The sequence below is a fragment of the Synchytrium microbalum genome (assembly GCF_006535985.1).
Source record: "Synchytrium microbalum strain JEL517 chromosome Unknown SmJEL517_scf0003, whole genome shotgun sequence".
NCBI classification, from domain to species: Eukaryota; Fungi; Chytridiomycota; class Chytridiomycetes; order Synchytriales; family Synchytriaceae; genus Synchytrium; species Synchytrium microbalum.
The window spans coordinates 752,728-774,840 of record NW_022158352.1 but is presented as its reverse complement, the minus strand read 5'-3'; the positions used below and the strand labels follow the sequence as shown (position 1 = coordinate 774,840).

The window sequence follows — 22,113 nt, the reverse complement described above, 5'->3', positions numbered from 1 at the left end:
ACCAGACTAGCGCAGATGGTTGAGTAGTCGCTTCTCTCATAGGGAAACAGTGTAATTTGCTCTAATTGTAGTTGAGGCGATATCACAGAGTCTCCTTTTGCTTCAGTACACCTATTCTGCAACGGTGTTGACCTTTGCGTCAACTCCTTTCGCTTAACCAAGTCGTTTTTGGTTATATACTGTATTTAAGCACTCATACCACACATTATTATAATACTATTAGGTTTTCAAACGGTTGTAACTCCCGTCCATGACTATTATCACTACTAAATATCTCTCTCTTATACTGGAAAGTTGAGGGAAACCCTAGCATTGCTACCAGCAGGCGGTGGCAACAACCCCTTCGCTTTCGCATCAGCACACACTCGATTCCAGTCACTTGGCACTTCAGTATGAGCCAAAGCCTCCTGACCTTCAACCATCGTCATCAATAACCCAGCAGCTAAATGCCAGTCAACGTGACAATGGAAGGTCCATGTTCCTGGATTGGTGGCTTCAAATCGCATCGTCATCCAACCGACTGGTGGTGCAGCTGCAACGTCGCGGATTGGTGGATAGTTGAGGCCGGTGGTGGATTGGATGGCTGCATCAATGTCGGATATGGTGGGGAGGATGTCGGTGCCGTTGATTTGCGGCATGGCACCGCGACCGAGGATTTGTGCGTTGTGGCCGTGCCAGTGGCTATTTGTAAGAGAATGTCAGAGTTTGTCTGGATCAATAACGAGTGTTGCTGAAAGCAAACTTACAATGGATGAGGAACTGTTTCGTGGTTGACGAACGTGACTTCAACGACATCACCAAGAGTGAGAGGGACGGCATTCCATTGAGGTGCAAAGTTAGCGGAACTGGTGTTGGTGACCAAGTTGCCAGATTGAGCACCGTCAATAGCAAGTTGTAGTGCGGTGTTGTTATCTGGGTGCCATGATGAGGCGCCGAATCTCTTGACCCATTGGCCATTGACGTAGTGATAGAGCCAGACGAAGGCATAGTTGCTGCCGGTTGCAACGTCATTGTCAAACTAGGAAGATGGTTTGGTTGGATGTTAGCAACGTTTGAGCAGTGCAGTTCATTCGCTTTCATATGACATTTGACTCACTCGGAATTCAAACATGTATCGTTGAGCTGGTGTAGTAGGTGTGATTTGTATGGCTGGGATGTGACCAAGAGGTTTAGGCCATGTGAAGGTAGTAATGTTTGTTGCATCGGCAACAGAGATGAAGCCTTGAGAGTCCAAAATAGTAGCATTCTTTGCGGCAATTTGAGTCACTGGAACATCTTCTCCGACAATCAAGTATCCAATAACGTTGGGGTTGAGGTTTGGGTTGATGTACTGAAAGAACCAAGAGCTCTGTTAATTTGGTGCTCTCGTGTGATGCTCGCTTACATGGAGAAACACTTACTGGATAGAATTGGGATTGCATGGTAGCATTGATCACATATCTTCCTTCTTGGACTCCTTGATCGGATGGAGCCAAGTAGAAGGTGACACGTTGCGCAATATCTAAGCGTCGTTTCAAGTCAGATATCATCCCAACGAACGTCCAATTACAATTCCAAACTCACCAACGAGAAGCGTATCAACCGGAGTAGGGTGAACATCAGTACCATCCAATTCAACAATGACGAACTTGATTCCATCAATTCTCAAAATCCATGAAGTGAAAGCGGAATGGTTGATGACACGAACACGGTATTGACCATCAGCAGCAACCTTGACCTCAGCATATTGATCGTGGGTACAGACTGATGTGTTTGGAATCAAGCCGGCAGTGAGGAGACCAGAGCAGTTGTATTGTCCTTTGCCATTAATGAGACCGGATTCTGGAACTGGTTCGGCACCGGTTGGATTGTTTATTGGGTCCTAATATGTATGATCTTTTCGTTAGATGGTGAGCTTACATAGGAATAGCAACTGCTGGCACTTACAAAGAATTGTTTCAACAATGTGGAGCCGTTTAAATGGTACCAATCACCTAGAGTAATAACACGGTCTGAAGCACCAGCCGTTATGGTCTTGTCGTGAGCTGGCATGAAAATGATTGGACCACGACTATTTAGGCGTTCAATACTGTGAGCAAAGACCCAGGTGGGTCTTACATAGAATGAGAAATTACCTTCCATGCTCGTACTGAGCGTCGTAGTGAGAGTGGTACCAGTATGTGCCATGTTGCTTGACTTTGAAGGTGTATGTGAACGAATCACCGACAGCAATGGGACATTGGGTAACGAATGTAGCTGAGACGGAAAAGCTTAATGTGAGAAATGCCACCTCGCAGAAATTGGGTCTCCCAATAGTTACCTCCATCAGCATAAGGTGTAACCGATTGGAAGAGACCGTGCCAGTGCATAGATGTTGGCTCACTCAGCTGATTTATGACGTTGATTGAAACAGTGTCGCCCTGTAAATACCAAAGTGTCAATAACTCGATAAAAATGAAATGAAATGCAAAGGAGGAAATAACAAAGTTGTCGTACTTCCGTAGCGACCAAAGCTGGACCAGGAAAGACTCCATTGATTAATATGCCTTGGTTAAAGACAAAGCCATCCGCTGAAACATTTCCGAGCGTGAGCACCATTGTGTAATACTTGACACCATTGACTTCGGTGAATGGGAGTGAAGCAGTACCTAAATGCAAAAAATAAATTCTGTTAGATTTTCATTTTCCATCTGAACTGACTAGACAACAAACTCAAGTTGCGTCTTTCCACACAAAACTTACCACCCAAGTTATACACAACACCACCACCATTATGTTCACCAACACCATTGTGATTATCATCAGAGGAACCATCATCACCATGAGAATTGTGATCTCTGCCACCATGATCGCCGCTGTTATAAGTCGAAGGTCTTTGATCATCGTCTTTGTGCCAGCCTCCTGCATTTACTGAGGCGAATGTCGCAAGTGCCAGTGCACAAAATGTGGTGGCAGTCAACCTCATGGCTTGGTTCCTCTCCCTCTATGGTAATGAGTGTCTAGGACTGTCAGAAGGCGGATACGAGGGGCAAAATTAAGGCACCCCCGCCCAAAATATCCTGATGGTTTGTCCCGACTGTCCCAAAATAGAATCGCAACATAATTTTGTGGAAAACGTCACATTTCGTCATGACAACCGTCTAATGCTTGCAAATAGTAACAGATTGATGTAATGCTGGTCGGTGGCGTGACTATAAATTGTGTGTGATGGTTGTTTGCGGCATTCCCACCAAGCTGTGAATATTTTGAAAATAGAAACGAGTCCAAAACCATTTATCACAGTGTTTCTTGCGTCAAATCAACCAAAATAAAAGAATAAACTAATGATTACCAGCAGAGAGTCCGCTGTGTACCTAGTCGTTACTTGAAAAAATGTGGTCAGTTTTATTATGACACCTGAACTCACACGCTACTACCACCAGCGACCAAGGAAAGGCGTGAATATTAAGCTTGAAACTCTACCTTTCTTAATAGACCATTCTGGTAGTGTCGCCATAGTTAGAACGGCAGTTCGGCCAAAAACACGACACGAAACCAGCTATATAACGGCAAAAAACCAATAATTCTGTCAGGTAGGGTCATACGTCGCAGAAAATACCATATCCCGTCAGCTCTGTGAAGTCAAGCTGCGACCGGCGCGGGCAGTACTGGGGTGAGAGATCACCCAGGAATTCCGCGTACTCTACTTTTTTTTTGGAGTTGTCAGATAAGTGTTTTTTGGCGACTACTTGAGTCTGCTGTGAGATTAAGATACGACGTCTAATAAGCCGAGCTGGGCTTCAAGTCTTTCTCAAACGTTTTTTTGGGACCTGAAGAAAAGACTCAAAAGCACGTCGTGCCGCAAAATTCAATTGCAACAAACAGAGAGATATTCGCAACTGCATGGAAACCGCAATTATTTATTTTTAAGCATAATTATGCTCTCAATTATACTTTTCTGGATAAACTGTTATGGGACTCTCGTACAATGCAAGACCAAAAGGCAGCGTTTGAAAGGTTTCACTTTATTGACTCGTTTGACCATCAAAGAAAATAACTCAGGAAGACTTGTGCACTACCGATACCACCATTCAAAGCTACCAAACCTCTTCAACTTCATCTCATTTAGTGATGTGTTGAAGTTTTGGTCTAAGGTCTATCTCGCTCCTTGTTGCTATTTTGCCTCGCTTCAATCCCATTCTCACACCAGCAAAACTATTCGCGATAACAACAAGCTCACAAAACCAATACTATACAGTGATGGCTAAAGCTACCAAAGGTACGTTGTGTGAATGGAGATACTGGACTTGGCTGCAGCTTCCAAAGCTATTTAATGATTTCCCAAACTTCTCAGCTCAAGCTCACCTTGCTTCGTTCTTTACTAAAGCAAAAGTTTCAAAGAAGGTCTCCCCATACAATCTCTTCATGTGAGTATACGTTGTTTTCGTTGATACCTCTTCATATCCGTTATTCTTTGAAATTGCATCAACTCAATCTCAAGATTTCGGGCTTACACAGAACAAACCGAATAGGAAGAACAATTTGCAAGTAGCCAATTTATCGTTCCGCTTATTCCAGTTATGGTCTAGAAGCTCTATCTCTGAGCGATCGGACAGTTGAGAAGATTATCCAATGTGTCAGACTCATTTTATGCGATCAATATACTCATCTGTCGCTTTTCAAAACAGGCCTACCTACAAGACAGCTCATCCCGACGCGGCTCATCGTGACGCCTTCTCGGCTGTCGCCAAAATGGTGAGTCGGGTGCAGCTGTACGTTCCAAGTTTGGCATTTCATTTCAGTTAGCACGGTCGCTAACAACCATTCTTCAATTGTAGTGGGCTGATGCTCCCGAGAATTTCAACAAAGGAGCTACCAAGACCGAGAAGTCCAAGAAGTAGATCACTTGATAGTCTGCAAAACGCGTTTGCTATTTCATACTGTTTCCATCTTTGATTTTGGCTGTTATTTATTCTTGGGCTGTTGCTATTAGTGAAAAATGTGTCTTGCAAAAATATATTCGCAAGCTACACCTACTCCGAAATGTTTGTTGCGAAGACCAAGGTTAATCTGCAGTCAAATGGATGATCTATTTTTTCAAATGTACCTAATTACGTTTTTTGTGGGGTAAGAGAAGTCTCAGAGAGCACCAGACTTCTCTAATAGGCTCGAAACAGACACCGGAGCAGTAGCATTAGATGTAGGAGTTGATTCAGCGGTAGCATATCCTGAAATACCAGCAAGCACTTCTGCGCCATCGCTCTTCCTCTTGGCCAGATTTCGTAGGATTGCGGCATTTTGCGGTCCAGTTTCGTCTACAGCCTTTGAGAACGCACTCGATGGATTCTCCAATAAGTTTGATGGTGTGTCGAATTCAGATACGTTTCCAGCATCGAGTACGAGGACCTGTTCAGAACGAAGGTGGGCGTTAGCAGCCTTACGTTTGGCTTAACAAGTAACCAAGTCAATACCCTGTCATAGTCAATAATTGTGTTTAAACGATGGGCCACCGTAATGATTGTGCATTCAGAAAAGTCCTTTCTGATGGCAGCTTGAATGAATTCATCAGTTTGCAAATCCACACTGGCAGTGGCTTCTAAGAATATCAAAGCATGTGAGAAACAAAACCAGAAAAAGCAGTACGATTTTTTCTCACCATCCAGAATAATGACTCTAGCTCGTCGCAGCATAGATCTTGCAAGACAAAACAATTGTCTTTGTCCTGAACTCCAATTCTCCCCAGATTCACTAACTTTAGCTACGAAAAGAATCCGTCGAACGTTTTAGTTCCGAGCCCTCGTCAATATCTATAAAGTTAAAACATACCTTCTAACTGATCCGGATTTGCCGTAATAGCACCTTTAAGATCACAGCGAGCCAGAACGTCCCACAAATCCGTATCAGAGTATTCGTTAAAGGGATCGAGATTCATGCGGACTGTTCCAGAGTACAAAACTGGATCTTGCGGGATGATTGCGATCCTAGAGCGCAGATCTCGTAATCCGATGGTGGAGATATCAATGCCGTCGATTGTGATGGTTCCAGACGACAGCTCCACTAGTCGCAGCAACGATACAATGATGGAACTTTTACCAGCACCAGTTCCTGGAGAAGAAAAAGTTTTAGCATTTTGATGTTCAGAACAGAGTACACATAGATGGGTGCAAACTTACTTCCAACAATTCCGACCTTTTCAGAGGTCTTGATGTCAAAGCTGATACCATGTAGAATTGGTGGCAAGTCTGGGCGGTACCGTATCGATACATCCTTGAACGAAATCGTTCCACGATCTGGCCAATTAGCTGGAGGAGTATGCTCTGGAATCGTCTCAGGAGCTTCACTTTCAATGTCGTCGACATAGTATAGCAACCTCTCCGTTGAATTCATGTTTGTTTCAGTCTCTGCTGCTTGTCTAATGCCCCAATTGAATGTGGAGGTGATTTGCAGAGCATAGGACACGACCAAACCAGAAAGATAACTGGGAATCGTATGGCGCTCTACGATGGTAAATAGAGTAGCCAAGAATACCAAGAGGGAGGAAACAACTTCCAAACGGATGGAAAGCTAATTCACCAAAAAAATGTTGAGCAATCTTGCATAGTGAAAGAATGGACTACAGCCATCATGAACCGTACCCATCGCTGAGCCTTGATACTAGGATAATAGCAGCGTCCGTTACTGTCTATCAAATCTCGATTCTTCAAGCGGAATTGATCCTGAAAACAGCATATCGGTGAGATTCAAGACAATGCGAGAGCCACCAAATACTCCAATATTACCTGAACCCCATAAGCTCGCACAGTCTGAAGACCAGTGAGACTCTCAGCAAAGTGAGAAATTAACGGACTGCGAGTCATAGAGTCTAATCTTCTGAGCTCACGAGCCGTTTGTCGGTAGTATTTCTGAATATAGTAGTAGTAGATAAAGGCAGGAAGCAGTGGAGCAAAGAAGACTGAAAAAAGGTTGAGTTGATCAATGCATGTCCACTATGAAACTGTTGACGACGACTCACTAGGGAAGACAATGCCAATGTAAACAAAATTACTCATTGCAAGACTCATAGTTAAACTGAACATTCGCAGTGTTTCAGGTAGAATCTAAAATTTGTGTGAAAATCGTAAGAAAGTAGACCAAAAAATGGGGAAGAGCGAGCTTCTTACATTATCAATCACATCAAGATCTCTACTAAATCGATTCACAATGCGGCCTAAAGGCGTAACATCGAAAAACGCCAATGGTGATCTGAAAATGGCCTTCAATGCAGAGTCATGCAGCTTTTGGGCTGCATTGATACCCAATTGTGCAAACAGCAATGCTAGTTTGAAAGAAATATTCAGGTCAATGGCAAATGCTTTAGACAAGCGCTGTTTCGATTACCTTGAATGGTCACAATGAGCACTTGAACAAGCCCAAATGAGACATAAATGGCTTGATATTGGCTCAACGATAAGGAAAAGTGATTTGAAGCCCACTGCTGTAACCAGACGTCTGTACCGATTCTAGCACCTATTATGACAAGTTAAATTAATATTCCCGGTCTCGACCATATATCAAATTTTTCTTTGCTTGTACCTTGAGCAAAGACAACTGTCGAAAAGGTAAGACCTGCAAGAATCCAACCACCAGCAAAATTCACATATCTTTTATATACATTCCACGATACAGCACCGACTTCACGTTCTTCGTCAAGAATCAGGGCCTTGCCCGCCTTGGACACAATTTTGTCATCGTCTTCTAGAGCGGTGCTGGCGCGACTAGATTTAGCACTCTTGGTTGAGAATTGACTACGTCGACGTTCTAGATTCGGAGGAACCAAGTGGGCACCCAGTGATGGCTCTAATAGCTCTTCTTCATCATCTGATTCCATGCCTCCGTAATCCTTCATCAAGGTCGTGAATGGTCCATTAGAGCTATACAAATTTGCAAATGTGCCTTGTTCAGCTATCTTTTGATCGCCCATTACTAATATCCAGTCACACTGTTGCAAATAGTGTAGGGAATGTGTAACGAGAATACGTGTCTTCTTTTTCAAGGCTCCACAAATACAGTCTTGGAAGAGGCTCTTTCCAACATGGGTATCCACTACAATTCAATGCATTAGACTATGTTGAATTTCGCCTGGAAAGTCTTCCTGCTTGAGTGGTTTCAAAAAAACACAACCCACGAAAACCATTTCCCATACGGACGAGCCAAAAAACAAAGAAGAGAAGATCGAGGAGACCGTAGATCGATTAATACGACCACAAATCATATAAAGCTTACCAGCGCTCAGAGGATCATCCAAAAGCACAATGTCACTATCAAAGTAAACAGCCCTGGCCAGGTTGATCCTTTGCTTCTGGCCACCTGATAAATTGATCCCTCTCTCTCCAATCTCCGTCATATCACCTCCAGGCAAGATCTGAAAGTCGCGTTCTAAACAACACGCCTTGATAACACGACGATACTTGGCCTCGTCGAATGGAAGACCAAAAAGGATGTTATCTCTACATTGTAAAAGTAAATAACAGCTTTAAAACCTCTGAATTCAACACGAAATATACCTGACAGTTGCGTTCTGAATCCAAGCAACCTGACTACAAAGGGCAACCGATCCTCTAAATTCAACAGACCCTGTCTTACGCTTCATTTCACCAACAAGAGCAGACAGCAACGACGTTTTACCACTACCTACAGGTCCGACTATAGCAACTAGGCTACCTGCTGGTACATTCAACTCAATATTTGATAAACGCAAGTCTGGCAATTCAGCCGTTTCAGCAGATACGAGCTTCTCCAGCTGCTTCAAACGTTCCAACTCATCAAGCTGCTTAGCACCAAACACCATCTTCGTGGCTTTATCTTTAAGCCAAACATTAAACGACACTTTGGTCGACTTGTGAGCTGCCTTTTCACCATCCTTGAATGCATTAGAAGCGAATTTATCGGCTTGCTGATTCAGTCCTTTGGCACCAGCGAGTCCATTAGACGGTAAAACCTCCCAGATAAAGTTACCGTTCGATACTACTATGCTTGGTTTGGTTGCATCGTATGGTAGCATCTTTGGTGCTGAATCGGACTCTTTTGCTAACAGCAGACTCTGCACGCGGCGGGCTGCGACAAAAGCATCAGTACATATAGTGACTGTTTGAGGCAGCATGCTTAATGGCATCCTCAGTACATAGAATAATGATAGCGAAGAGAAGATGGTTGAATAATTGAATGGATATCCTAGCCCGGCGTATGTGATGTATGTGAAAATCATGGCACTGTTGTAGAAGAAAGACAGATTGTTAAATCCGTATCTCGGAGTGAACAAGACAGTAGAAGGTTTCCACAGCAACGAAATCGTCCTCCTAGTCATTTTTCCAAAACGCGCGACTCACAATGCAGGTACTACGACAGTAGCTCCAGCGAGAAGATTTCGAGTATTTAAAATGGATTTGACATATTCCAGTTCCCCTTTTCGTAACGAATTGATAACGTTTAAGAAGGAACTCTCCCAAGCGTAGAGCTGTAAAGAAAAAGCCAAGTAAGAGGCGGCGAAGCTTCTCAAAGTGACCGATGATCCAGTACGAACCTTTATGACCTTAATGCCAGAAAGAGCTTCAGAAAAGATTCTGACACGTTGATCTATATTGTTCAGTAATGTCAGAGTTGAATCGTGTTTTGCGGCAAATGTGACAGAAAACCCCAAGCCGTACCAGAAATTGCCATTGCTTTCGTTCTCAGAGACGTTAAATATCCCATGGCATACGTCTGAACTGGCAGGAAGACAACAAACAATGCAAATCCAATAAGAGCAACTGGCCCAAGAGTGTATATCAACAGAGCTGTTGCTAAAATGATTTGATATAAACCAGCCCAAATCCAGTGTAAGCCCCACATACTCATATCCAACCTGGTACAAAACAAGGGTACGTTAGCTACAGTGAAGGTTTTCATGAAAGGGGTGTGACGTGTACCTCGCAGTATCCGAAGCAACAATATTAATAATTTTACCAACTGTCAGCGTCTGGCGTGCTAACGGGGACAGCTTCTGACTCTTTCTATAAAGTGTAGCGACCAAAGCCGATCGCAGTTTAAACCCAATCGTCATTGTAATAGCAAAGTGACGATTCATTGCAAGGGTTTGGATTATTTGAAGAGCTAGAAGCGCACCAGCTAAACCATATCCATAGGCTGGATTATCGTTTGCACCAGGTGTACCAACAGTTTGTAGAAACTTTATAATATTGAGCAAGACAATGGGAGATCCCACTGCACATGTGTCTGCAATTAAACGCCACACAGCAGTGCCCTATTGACGTTGAGACGTTGTGAATATATTTGTGTTTCTGCACGCATTGTAGTAGGACAAACAGGAGGCTCCTGTGCGCGACTAGATCCAACGAAATCACCATCACGCAAAACAGATTCTGATCCGTTTGTTGAATACATACCATCCATTCAGTTCCAAAAGTCTTCCAAATAGCTCTAAATATACTCGGTTTCCCCCCAGTCTTTTCAAGTTCAGCTTCAATAAACCAATGGGCCTCAAAGATCTTCTGTAGTTCTTCAGACGTATGCATCTTGTTGAGCTCATACATGTCAGTCGTCTCCAAAGGCCTCTAGCGAATGGCAAAAGGTGCGTAAGCAAAGACATTTGGCAATGGTTGATAATGTTTAAAGTGATCAATGGATTTCGATCATGTCATCCATGTTTTGATCATTTCAAATGCAATACCTTGTTGCCGAGTGAGAGCAAGGGCGACAAGTACGAATAAGTAATGTTTGATACGATTCCATATATGCCAGTTCTAGTAAACTCTCCGGACTCTATCCCACTACCAGAAAGTAGTCTTGTTCCGGACAGCGACTCATTGTTCTGTTCGTTCTTGGACTTCTCATCGGCAGATGGCTTGTGTTCTGCAAGCGACTTGCCAAGAAGACTAGCTTTGAGCCTCGCAGACATATTGTTCTCCCTCTGCTTCTTGACGATCTCGAGAAATAAAAAAAAACCACGAGAGTTGCTGGCAAAACCGTTGTATCACCTAAGGTGGCTTTGATGCACACGACAAAGATTTAAACAGTTGCCGAGGTCAAAGTTGAGAGGGCCCTCTATGGGCATCAGAGACCTATTGATGCTGCTGGAAATCCGTTGCCAGGAGCAGATCTACACGAAACAGTCTGCAACAAAGTTTCTGAAAATTCACTAAAAATTCATTTATTGATTCCTCACACGATCGTGGCAGTCTATCAACGTTTACAACCGTCCAGCCTCCATTTTCTCCAATCCACACCATTCCGCTATGAAACAAGCCAGCACGCGAGTAACCTCCTAAGTTGTTTGCAAAAAAGCACATTGGCGCTGACACCCTTTTTTTCAAACCGGGTTTCGAAAACTTGCCTTCATTGATTGCAGATCAACATTTTCATCAATGCCATGAATCCTCTCAGCCCTCGGACCGTAACAGGTCGTTGGTACACCTTTGAACAAGAAATCTCAGTTGCTGTAAAGAAGAAATATTGGTGCAACTTACCAGCCTCGACAATAAACGCTCTGGCATCTGTAGTGGCAGTTGACGCCAGCATCGCAGGCACACGGCCAGTTACTCTTTCATGCACAGCAGACAGCAGTTTAATGACTTCCCAATCTGGATTCATCTCAACACCGGGAGCAACAAATCCGCCATATGTAATTCGACATTCAACACCCAGTTGTTTTGCTTTTGCTGAGAGTGCTAGTTCGATTTGTGATTGAATGGTGCTAGGCTCTGTTCCTGGGTAGACACCAACTCTTACATCAAATGTGCTGAGAAGGCGATAATCGAGCCTTAGCTTGTTGCTGTGGGATATGAATGTGGAGACAAAGCACGTACCATTCACTGGGCACTGAAGAATTCCAATTACCCCCGTTAATCTTTCCCAAATTAACATTTATAGGGTGATTCGCTAGTAGATAGATCGCGAGTAAGCAAATGCGAAAGTAACGTGCTGAGAATAAGCACATACTGGTTTGGTAAACAGTAGGTTTCATATGTGGCTTATTCCATTGTTCTTCCAGCACTTGAATTTCCTTAAAAAGATCAAATGCAGCTAGAATGGCATTTGATCCTACTGCCATCTCCATCACGTGTGCCGGCCTTCCACGAACTCTCACAGAGAGCCAAATGACGCCGACCTGAGCCAGTTGCAGTCCTTCAAATGGTTCAGGTATAATACAAGCATCGCCTACGTATCCGCGAGCTACACATGCCAATGCACCGTTGCCAGTGCACTCTTCCTATTACGAAAAGGAGGGGAGAGCTTGTCAGGGTGTATCTTAGCAAAGGCAACCTCTCAATGTCCTCAAACCTCGGTGACAGCTTGCATGATAACTTTGGCGGCGGGTACATATCCTAGCTTCTGCAGGGCCTTGAAAGCATAGTAATATGCTGCATGGATGATTTGGTTGGCAACAACAATCGAGCAAAAGTTCACAAATGATGAGACATACCTACAACACCAGCCTTCATGTCGCCTGTACCGCGACCATACATCTTGCCATCACGGATCGATGGGTGAAATGGCGGTGTAGTCCACATATCATGCGGGCCTAAGATTGTGACTTTGATAAGTCGTGGGAATGCGTTTGAAACAAGGCAAACGAAATTACCTTCGGGTACTACATCTATATGACCATTGAGCACCAGAGAACGTCCATTACCACCCTTTGTTTTGGGATTATGGATTGCTACTACATTGATTTTGTTTTCGTACGACCAGTTCTACGAGTGTGAGCGATGGTGGTGAGGCATAGCGCATTCTGACCTAGTGGCCAGGCATGGCACTTCTGAGCAACACAAGCTACGTATTCAAGAGGATCTTGCCATTATGAGTACTAGTGAATTATGACAACGTACCACGGGCGAAGGATATTTCAGCGACTGTATCTCTTGCAAATCCACTTCCCATTTATCGATTTCAGTGATTCCCAGCTTGCGGAACTGGACTTCCATCCAGTCTTGCAGTTCTTTCTCGTCCGGACCGCCGCGAGTTGAATTGAATCTCACTAAATCCTCAAGCATGGTCACGGCCTCTGCAATTTTGGTGTGATTTGTGATGTTAGATTTGTCTTCACCACACATGCAATAAACGCAAGATTGGGGTCCAGTTTCAGAATTCCAAGCATTATAAAGTGAAATCATGGTCGATTTGAAGCCAATCGGCAGCTTCATCAGCACAAATTGTGACTTTACCGACAACAAGAACACAGATAAACACGGGTATTGCACGTACCAGGGAATAGCGAGTCCACTGCTGCCACTATATCCAGTGCTGTTGGTGTTGCCATGATACTGCTCCGATAAGGTCTATAATTGCTCTTGAGTGCTTGCTTGTAGGTATATGGGTGTGTTGTCGAAATCAAGTCAACGAAATGTCGCAAACTGAAACACGAACACTGCCACTGGACTGATCAGAATGCAAAATCGCGTGAATATACACCAGGGAGATACCGCACAATTTGTGTTATGTGTTATCGAACTTTTTACTTTGGGGAGTCCACGTCGAACGGTCGTGATTTACAAGGAAAGCTTCCACTTTAGAGTGTAGAGCAACGTTGACAAGTCATATTTACACCGTTTACACGTTTCATCGTCTTTTTCTCTTTGATCATATAAAGTCGAAATGGAATAAGCTCCAACAAGAGCAAGCGTCTAGTCACGTACCAAAACATATAAAGCGCAAGCGGAACCATCCAATTCAGTTATAAAGACATATATGTCTCTCATTTACACGTTCTCGTCCTGTTCAACGCCTTCCTTGCGTCCACAGATCGACTCGCATCCATTTTTTTTGCTCGACTTGCACACATTGTGACAGCTAGCAAACAAGTCGCTGCAAATATTTGATCATCAATCTATATTTATACATCTAGAACAGCAATTAGGCATACTTATTGAGTCTAAGGGCCGCTTGGTTTGACTGCTGAAACTATTCAAAACATAAAGCAAAAATGGCACCAAAGAAGAAAGGAGCTGCTGCCAAAAAGGGCAAGCAGTAAGTCCAAAATACTACCTATACTATCCATATAATGAGATCTGATTCAGTAACCCATATACACGTTCATCATAGATTGGATGAACCAGACATTGAGATTGATTTTGGCGACGACTCAAGTCAACCTACATTATCTCTTCCCACTCCATCTGCTCCAACAGACGAATTCAATGTAGATGAAGAAGGAAATGACTTGGGTGGTCTCATGGCCATATTAAACAAGTCTCGCTCAAAAGGTGGTGCTCAAAAGAAATCAAAAAAGGCACGTAGAGGTGACGATGACGAAGAAGAAGATGCTGCTGAAATATTGGCGCGTATGGAAGCTCAAGAGTCTGTTGATGTGTCACCTGCTGCTGCAGTGTCAGACAATAAAAAGAACAAGAAGGGTGGTAAAAAGTCTAAACAGGATGATGATGAATCAATCGATACCACTGCTTCGTCTATACCTATATCATCATCAACAGCATCGAAACCTGGTAAACCACAAAAGAATGCCAAGAAGGGTCGACGTGACGATGACGTTGAAGATGCCGCTGCTTTTGTAAACGATGAGAATGAAGCACCGGCTTCTGTAGAAGCTGTAGTGAAAGCAACGCCTGCTGCAGCTGCTAAAGGTAAAAAGGGTGGTAAAAAGGGTAAAAAGGATGACTTTAATGATGGGATAGAACTGCTAGCTGCTCAAATAGAAGGTAAAGTAGAACCTGCTCCCATTGCTACCTCATCTAAACCATCTACAGCCGCAGCTACTACCAAACCCACTACTGCAACCGCTCCTGCAGCAGATGATAGTGATGACGAGAATGACAAAGAGGCCGGTACTGGTGGTGAAGTACGCATCAAATCTAAAAAGGAAAAGGAGCGAGAAAAGAAGGAACGTGCTAAACTGGCCAAGAAGCAAGAAGCTTCAGTCAAGGCTGCTTCCGCTCCTATAGATAAACCGTCTTCCGATAAACCACCAGCTGCTGATAAAGCATCTGATAAAGTAGAAGCTGCTGCCGATAATGAAGACGCCGAGTCAGAAGATGAAGGTGCAGGTGGTGCTTCCGCAGCTTCGAAAAAGAAGAAGAAACCTAAGAAGAAGCCTGCTGCTGCCGCAGAAGAAGTCAAGCCAGCTCCAAAGAAGAAGGGTGCTGCAATCGGTGCCCTCAAAGAGCTCTTGGCTGCCAAACAAGCTGCAGAAGAAGAAGCTCGTCGTCTAGAAGAAGAGGAACGTAAACGTATAGAAGAAGAAGAAGCGCTAATTGCGGCTGAAGAAGCTGCAAAAGAAGAAGCCAAACGTTTGAAAAAGGAACGGGAAAAGGCTAAAAAGGAGGAGTTAAAGAAATCTGGTCAATATATGACACCTGCTGAACGTGAAAAGAAGCGTCAACAAGAATTGAAGCTTCAGCAAATGATTGCATCTGGTCTCAAAGTCGCTGCTCTTGAAGAAGATAAACCAGAAGGCGAAACAGTGGTGAAGAAACGAGTAGTTTATGCCAACAAGAAAAAGACACCCAAACAACCGAAATCTGGTGCTGACGATTCTGCCTCTGCATCTGTTGATTTATCAGCCTCCATCACTAGTGTTGACGTAGAACATGAACCTGAAACACCCACTGAATCTCCGGAAGACATACGTAAACGTCAAGAAGAAGAAGCAGCAAAGATAAAATTAGAAGAGGCTGCTGCACGAGCACGAGCTGCTGTGCTGGCTAACGACGAATGGGCTTCTGGTGGTCATGTCAAACCACTGGCCAATTCAGCTGCCAAGGATTCATGGGATGCAGAGACTGATGAAGAAGATCTCAAGGATTCATGGGATGCAGAAGATGAAGAACCCGCTGTGGTACCTTCTTCTGAATCTGTGGATGTGAAGGAGGAAGTCAACCCTGTTATCAAGGATGTTGGCAAGAAGACACCTGAGTCAGGTATGTTCTTCGGTCCAAACAGTGCTTTTTTGCCGATCTCTTACCTTCACGTTTCAAATCCAACAGTGAAAGAAGCCGCACCCGTTGCTGCCACGGCATCAACCAAACCACCTGTCAAAAAACCTGTACCCAAGGAAGAAGAAGAAGAGTCTTCAGAAGAAGATGAAGAAGACGACGATGATGACGGTTCAGATGAAGATGGCAGTGATGAAGATGATGATGATGGAGAAGAGACTGTTGCTCAAAAGGTGGAACGAGTGCGTCGAGAACAAGCTGCTGAACGAAGAAAGGTATTACCATCTGTCAAACATCACAGCGCGATTGGTTTCCTCACCGTTTGTGATTTTTTGAATCTAGCAACGTCACGAAGAAGCTATGGCCGCCAGGTCCAAAGACGATTTGCGTAGTCCTATTTGTTGTATTTTAGGACACGTCGATACTGGAAAGGTATATCTAGTGCTATTTGTCTCTTCTTCTGCTCTAATTTTTGCACTTACTCATCAGCGCTTCTTTGCATATTTTAGACTAAGCTTCTGGACAAGGTTCGACAAACCAATGTACAAGAAGGTGAAGCTGGTGGTATTACTCAACAGATTGGTGCCACATACTTCCCTCTTGATGCCATTGAGACCAAGACAGCGTCTATGAGAGCCAAAGACGCATTGTCTGGATACAAGATTCCTGGTTTGTTGATTATTGATACTCCTGGTCACGAGAGTTTTGCCAATTTGAGAAGTCGTGGAAGTAGTTTGTGTAATATTGCCATTCTAGTACGTTGTTCGTTGTGATCAAGTCCACCCGGTCTTATTAATTCTGGACGTTTGTGCTTTTTTCCCTGTCTTCTCACTTGTTTTACGGGACAAAAATCTCTGATCAGCATGCCAACAATAGGTTGTCGATCTCGTGCACGGTCTAGAACCTCAAACGATAGAATCCATCAATCTCCTCAAACAACGCAAAACACCCTTCATCGTCGCATTAAACAAGATTGATCGAATGTTTGATTGGAAGCCACTTCCAAACGCACCAGTCCGGCAATCCCTCGCACAGCAACCACCCCACACAGTCAAAGAATTCGAAGAACGAGTCAAACAAACCCAACTAGCATTCGCCGAACAAGGATTCAACTCTTGCCTCTACTATGACAACCCCGATACCCGTCGTAATGTCTCTCTCGTTCCCACATCCGCCATAACCGGTGAAGGAATACCCGATTTGCTCAACCTAATTGTTGAGCAAACACAAACCAGATTGTCTGGCTCATTAATGTATTTGAGTGAAGTTGAATGTACAGTGTTAGAAGTTAAAGTTATTGAAGGGTTTGGAACGACTATTGATGTTGTGTTGAGTAATGGTATATTGAATGAGGGGGATAAGGTTGTGCTTTGTGGATTGAATGGGCCTATTGTGACGAATATTAGAGCATTGTTGACGCCTCAGCCGTTACGAGAGCTACGTATTAAGGTTAGATTGCAAGCATTTCGGTTTTATAGGACTTCTTTTCGCTTTGACTTGAGTCTCGCATCGAATTACTCACCCTCCATCTTTCCTATCTATCACTCAAAAGGGCCAATACGTACATCACAAACAAGTCAAAGCAGCTCTAGGAGTGAAGATCGCAGCTCCAGAACTTGAAAAAGCTATTGCAGGATCACGACTCCTTGTCGTTGGTCCAGATGATGACGAAGAAGAAATGAAGGCCGATGTGATGGAAGATTTGACTGATTTGTATGATTACATTGATAAGTCTGGTAAAGGAGGTGTATGTGTGCAAGCATCTACTCTTGGATCACTGGAAGCTTTACTGGTGTTTTTGAAACAATCGAGTATTCCAGTCAGTGGAATTAATATTGGGCCTGTTTTCAAGAAGGATATTATTCGTGCTGGGTATGTGTGATGTGTTTGATATCGTTTAATATGCGCAGGAGGTTCAGCTGATATTGTTTTGCTTTAGTGTCATGCTGGAAAGGAGGCGTGAATTTGCTCAACTATTGGCATTCGATGTACCCATTGACAAGGATGCTCAAGAACTGGCTGATGAAATGGGTGTCAAGATCTTCCGTGCTGATATTATTTATCACTTGTTTGATCAGTTTATGGTAAGACACCAATGTGGAAATCGTATGATCGCTTTTTTGGCCAACGTTAAAAAATCGTTGTCCTGATTCTCCCTTTTCAGGCATACATGAAAGAAATACAAGAACAAAAGAAACGTGATGATGCACCGGCAGCTGTCTTCCCATGTCATTTAAAAATGGTACAAGGTGCCGTCTTCAACAAGAGAATGCCAATTATTATTGGAATGGATGTGAAAGATGGATCGTTACGTATTGGAACACCTATAGTGTCTGTTGATGAAAAGGTAAAAAAAATATTCCATCGAGCGTGTACTCTTTGGGTTTTCCTTACAAACACAATCACTAACTCACGTCACATCATTTTCTTCCATAGGGCACCATTACCAAACTGGGTAAAGTAACAGGTATAGAACTCGACCACAAGAAACGAGAAATGGTCAAGAGAGGAGAACCCTCGGTTGCAGTCAAGATTGATTGTGCTTCGTATGAAACACCGAAAATGTTTGGACGACATTTTACTGAAAAGGATGAATTCTATTCTGAGGTAACGTATCAAGTTGTTTGTCGTCGCTCGAAAGAAAAACTTTATACTAATAACGAGTTTCTTCTTTTTCTGCCTCGCAGGTCACTCGTCAATCGATTGATATTCTGAAAACCACATTCAAGAATGATGTTAGTCAAGACGAATGGAAGCTGATTATCAAGTTGAAGAAGATATTAAAGATTGACTAGAATTGTGGATGATTAAAAGACATTTGTTTTAACAATGAAATGATCCCATTTGCACACACACTGCTATTGATTGATGATTTTGGTTAATCCATTTTTCGGTCCGTCTATAACACGATATTCACAATCTGAAAGCTGCATTTAAGGTCAAAGGCCATGAACGGCAACAAACAGAAAAGTGATGTAGAGCATGAACATGCAAACCATTTCGCCAATCTATATCTTTGTCTCTTTACAGCAAGGCAACAAAATCACTGCATGAAATCCGTCCTCATTCCCGAAACTACTGATCCGCGGTCTGATTTCGCACCTTGAAGACCATAAGGAATTGAAACGTATGGTCACCAAGATCTGCAGTGACGCTACTAAACGGTGGCGATGTGTCTTGAGCAGAACACGAATCACAGGAGAGTGTCCGTGTAACTGTTATAACATGTGGTAATAGCAAATTGTCCTCCAATGGTGTTGGTGAATGAGACGATGGCATCCAGAATGGAATGTTAAACGAATCCCCATATGTCGTCTTCATCTAGCGATGTTTGAGTTGAGATTCAACATTCTCGCAGCAAAAACATGATCGAAATGCAGACTTAAGACCATTTGAGAGGTCTCCGTCAAAGACGGCCATTCTCACGTCCCACAGCAATTAAAGTAGAATCAACAAACTTCGTCGTTTTGACACGACATGCAAACCAATGTATTACTTCCTAATTTACACGGACCAAAAAAGCGATGTATCTTGGCAATCCTTATTCAGCATATCCGCCGAGATCAATCCCCATTCCCAAAACAACTGCACTCGTCATCCACACCACATCCAATGCAATTCCAAAGCAAACCGTCCATGCAGATAGAGCAATATCAAAAGCACCCAATAGTTCCGTTCCTTTCATGTCCGGGATAATCCAATATAGTGATCTCGTAGTTGATAGGTATGTTGATGATAATGTGGGGTATGATGTTGGGAGCAATAAGGGTGGTATGACTAGTATTAGACGTACAATCAGAAATATGCTAGCAGAGATCTATGAAAGAGAATGAGATGATCAGATCGGTCGTGGCAGCCTTCAAATCACTGGTTTTGTTTTTTGGTTCACACATCTCAACGATTTACCATTCGTGATTGACTTGTCCCTTTGGCAGCTTCTGGGAATGTGGCGAGGCTCTGTCTGCATGTTTCGATTGCTATACACAGAGCACCGACGAGGACTAGATACAACACGTCAAACCCCATCTGTGAGCAAAAACAAGGTGAGCAACAAGAAAGGAAATGATGGAATTCAAGAAAACCATGCCTCGTTTCCCATACCATGGTGACACATCGAACTCCAATAGCACACACATATAAATTCCATATACGTCTAATTTTAGAGTATTGAGCAAGCTGAGCGACAAAAGAAACTGAACTCTTTGGGCATTATACCTCCTCCACTTTTCAAAGTCTGAACGTTCCTGCAGGAACAAAGCCATGGAACGGTCTGAAGTATCTCGTACATGGGATAAAGCTAATGCATGTTCAAGTCCCAAATGCGACTAGTGGTGGGGAATTGATTGTGGACGTGAGCAAAAAAAAAAAACTTTGCCTCGAATTAAGGACTCACATCATCGACATCATCGACCGCCATCTCGTCGACATATCCAGAATCCGATCGAGTCATGTTTGAAGTATTCTGAAGAAGCAAGTTCAAGTGGGAATGTTTGTCATATTGTGCGCTGGTAACAAGTGGGATTTTACCTGAGTATCGTAATTCAACTTGATTGCTGACTTCTCCTTGATTCGAACAATTGTATATGTTGATATCAAGCCCTATACACGAACAATAGAGGGCTTCAGTCTTGAGAGATCCGGCAAAAAACGACTGCATTCAGAAGGTAGATACCAAGCAGGTCAAGATCAGAAAAACTCCTTCCAAAATAGCATGCATCTTAACACTCCACGTGTGTTGTAATATGTATATCGAAAACAATCTCAAAAAGATCAACTTGGTGTGTGCCCACTACAAAAACTTGTGAGAAGCCGCACCAAAAAAGCATATAAGAAAATAATACCAAGTAAGGTAACTGATTCTTCGTCTCCGATTTCTGATACCGTAACTTGAACAACCATAACGGATTGAAAGGAATGGCCACAAATGAGAGCAGAGACAAGACCAACAGCGACGAGAGAGTATCTTGAGCACAACACGAATCACATGGCCGTGTCGGCATGACTGATATAAAGTTATATAAAGCAGCGAATCGTCGTGCTCCACCTTCTGGGATTGTGCAATGGTGTGGTATGTATCCTGGATGGTATGAAGCTGGGTACATCAAACCTGCCAAACAAACCCTCGTTAAAGGTCTAGAACTCGACAGCAATTGGCACAAGACCACCTACCTCTCGTGTAAAATGATATAGTGAACATGTGAATGGCCAAAGCACTAAACACCAACACGGCCCAAACAATGAAGTACGTGATTGAGAATTTACTATTTCTGCCCTTGTTGTCAGGTCCAGCAGCATACTGGGCATGAGGAGGAACAGGCAGTCCCTTGTGAAGCAACACACTAGCAGATGCTATTCGTGATTTCACCATTCTAGCCAAATCAGCGAGTCGATTATTGACTGCTGGTTCACATGATGAGCATACAGGTGGATATTTAGCTTCCAGTTTCTTTCGGTACGCTTCCACCGATAGGTCAAAGTACTCGTCGTCTTCTGGATCGTATGCAGCGAGGAGCTGCACGAGGATGTTTTGGTTTTGGATGCACTTTCTGCAGAATACGGTCCCTTGGAGTGTTGTTTGGGATTGGAAGGATGATTGGCGAGACATGGATGCTAAGGGATGGGCACGGAAGAAGTGAGTGGACTTGTTATGTTATGATTGGATCTTCCCGTTTCAACCCCCAACAGGACCATGCAGTGCATATGTCCATAACTTCGACAATGCTGAAGATGGAATATAGTGTCTAGATCTTACGCATTGTGTAGGAAAGAGGATCTTCGTGTGTGATGTCTTGGACGACATGAAGCTGTGGCCCTCCAGCCTAACGAATGGCGTGAGCAACATTATAATATCATTTCCAACAATGAATTAAGGTGATTTACTTGATCAAAGTAGTTGATGCTGTCACAAAGTGAGCACTTGAAACAATTTCCAGGAGCAAGGACATGCAATGGCACAATCAATTCCTCATTGCAATTGAAACAAGTAGCCCAGCAATTTCCATTCTTCCACAATGCGAAACGAGTCCATATCCTAGATGAACGATTATGTTTCAGATGGAAACATCAAACCTTCAAGCAGCAACGAAAAAATGAGTTCGCATGTACCTGGAGATTGGCCTATGAGCAGTAGTAGTGACGGCCAGGGCCAGTGCAGCATACAATGCTAGTTCTTGCGGTGGTAAAGAGCTCAAAGGCATCATCTTCGTCCTTGCTCCTGGTATTGAGAAAAGTG

The 22,113-nt window shown here is 43.4% G+C and overlaps 5 protein-coding genes across 5 annotated transcripts; 1 reads left to right on the top strand and 4 right to left on the bottom strand.

Moving 5' to 3' along the window:
- Positions 1–281: 281 nt before the first annotated feature.
- On the bottom strand, positions 282–2,944 carry SmJEL517_g00980 (uncharacterized protein; the record flags this gene model as incomplete). Its single annotated transcript, XM_031166908.1, has 10 exons — positions 282–681; positions 747–1,018; positions 1,097–1,330; positions 1,401–1,501; positions 1,564–1,861; positions 1,927–2,050; positions 2,115–2,235; positions 2,300–2,399; positions 2,476–2,627; positions 2,722–2,944. The coding sequence occupies 10 exons, from the start codon at positions 2,942–2,944 to the stop codon at positions 282–284; spliced, it is 2,025 nt and encodes a 674-aa protein (XP_031027308.1).
- Positions 2,945–5,097: 2,153 nt separating this feature from the next.
- Positions 5,098–10,891, bottom strand: SmJEL517_g00979 (uncharacterized protein; the record flags this gene model as incomplete). Its single annotated transcript, XM_031166907.1, has 19 exons — positions 5,098–5,364; positions 5,430–5,554; positions 5,615–5,716; positions 5,785–6,063; positions 6,132–6,522; positions 6,594–6,674; positions 6,738–6,910; positions 6,971–7,055; positions 7,119–7,273; positions 7,336–7,464; positions 7,531–8,040; positions 8,221–8,444; positions 8,502–9,206; positions 9,324–9,451; positions 9,518–9,570; positions 9,642–9,838; positions 9,903–10,237; positions 10,380–10,547; positions 10,664–10,891. 19 exons carry the CDS (start codon positions 10,889–10,891, stop codon positions 5,098–5,100), a joined length of 4,335 nt encoding a protein of 1,444 aa, XP_031027009.1.
- Positions 10,892–11,046: 155 nt separating this feature from the next.
- Positions 11,047–13,252, bottom strand: SmJEL517_g00978 (uncharacterized protein; the record flags this gene model as incomplete). The annotated part of the gene is made up of 10 exons (XM_031166906.1): positions 11,047–11,092; positions 11,161–11,257; positions 11,460–11,731; positions 11,799–11,871; positions 11,932–12,202; positions 12,274–12,353; positions 12,416–12,514; positions 12,575–12,686; positions 12,822–12,997; positions 13,198–13,252. 10 exons carry the CDS (start codon positions 13,250–13,252, stop codon positions 11,047–11,049), a joined length of 1,281 nt encoding a protein of 426 aa, XP_031027010.1.
- A 663-nt stretch (positions 13,253–13,915) lies between these two features.
- On the top strand, positions 13,916–18,676 carry SmJEL517_g00977 (uncharacterized protein; the record flags this gene model as incomplete). Its single annotated transcript, XM_031166905.1, has 11 exons — positions 13,916–13,959; positions 14,035–15,866; positions 15,933–16,156; positions 16,224–16,313; positions 16,391–16,636; positions 16,758–17,330; positions 17,434–17,753; positions 17,821–17,965; positions 18,046–18,228; positions 18,318–18,488; positions 18,569–18,676. 11 exons carry the CDS (start codon positions 13,916–13,918, stop codon positions 18,674–18,676), a joined length of 3,936 nt encoding a protein of 1,311 aa, XP_031027015.1.
- A 746-nt stretch (positions 18,677–19,422) lies between these two features.
- SmJEL517_g00976 (uncharacterized protein) lies at positions 19,423–22,081 on the bottom strand (the record flags this gene model as incomplete). The annotated part of the gene is made up of 11 exons (XM_031166904.1): positions 19,423–19,698; positions 19,788–19,907; positions 19,983–20,034; positions 20,097–20,206; positions 20,275–20,343; positions 20,409–20,480; positions 20,723–20,988; positions 21,051–21,491; positions 21,634–21,700; positions 21,762–21,912; positions 21,987–22,081. The coding sequence occupies 11 exons, from the start codon at positions 22,079–22,081 to the stop codon at positions 19,423–19,425; spliced, it is 1,719 nt and encodes a 572-aa protein (XP_031027016.1).
- Positions 22,082–22,113: the final 32 nt, after the last annotated feature.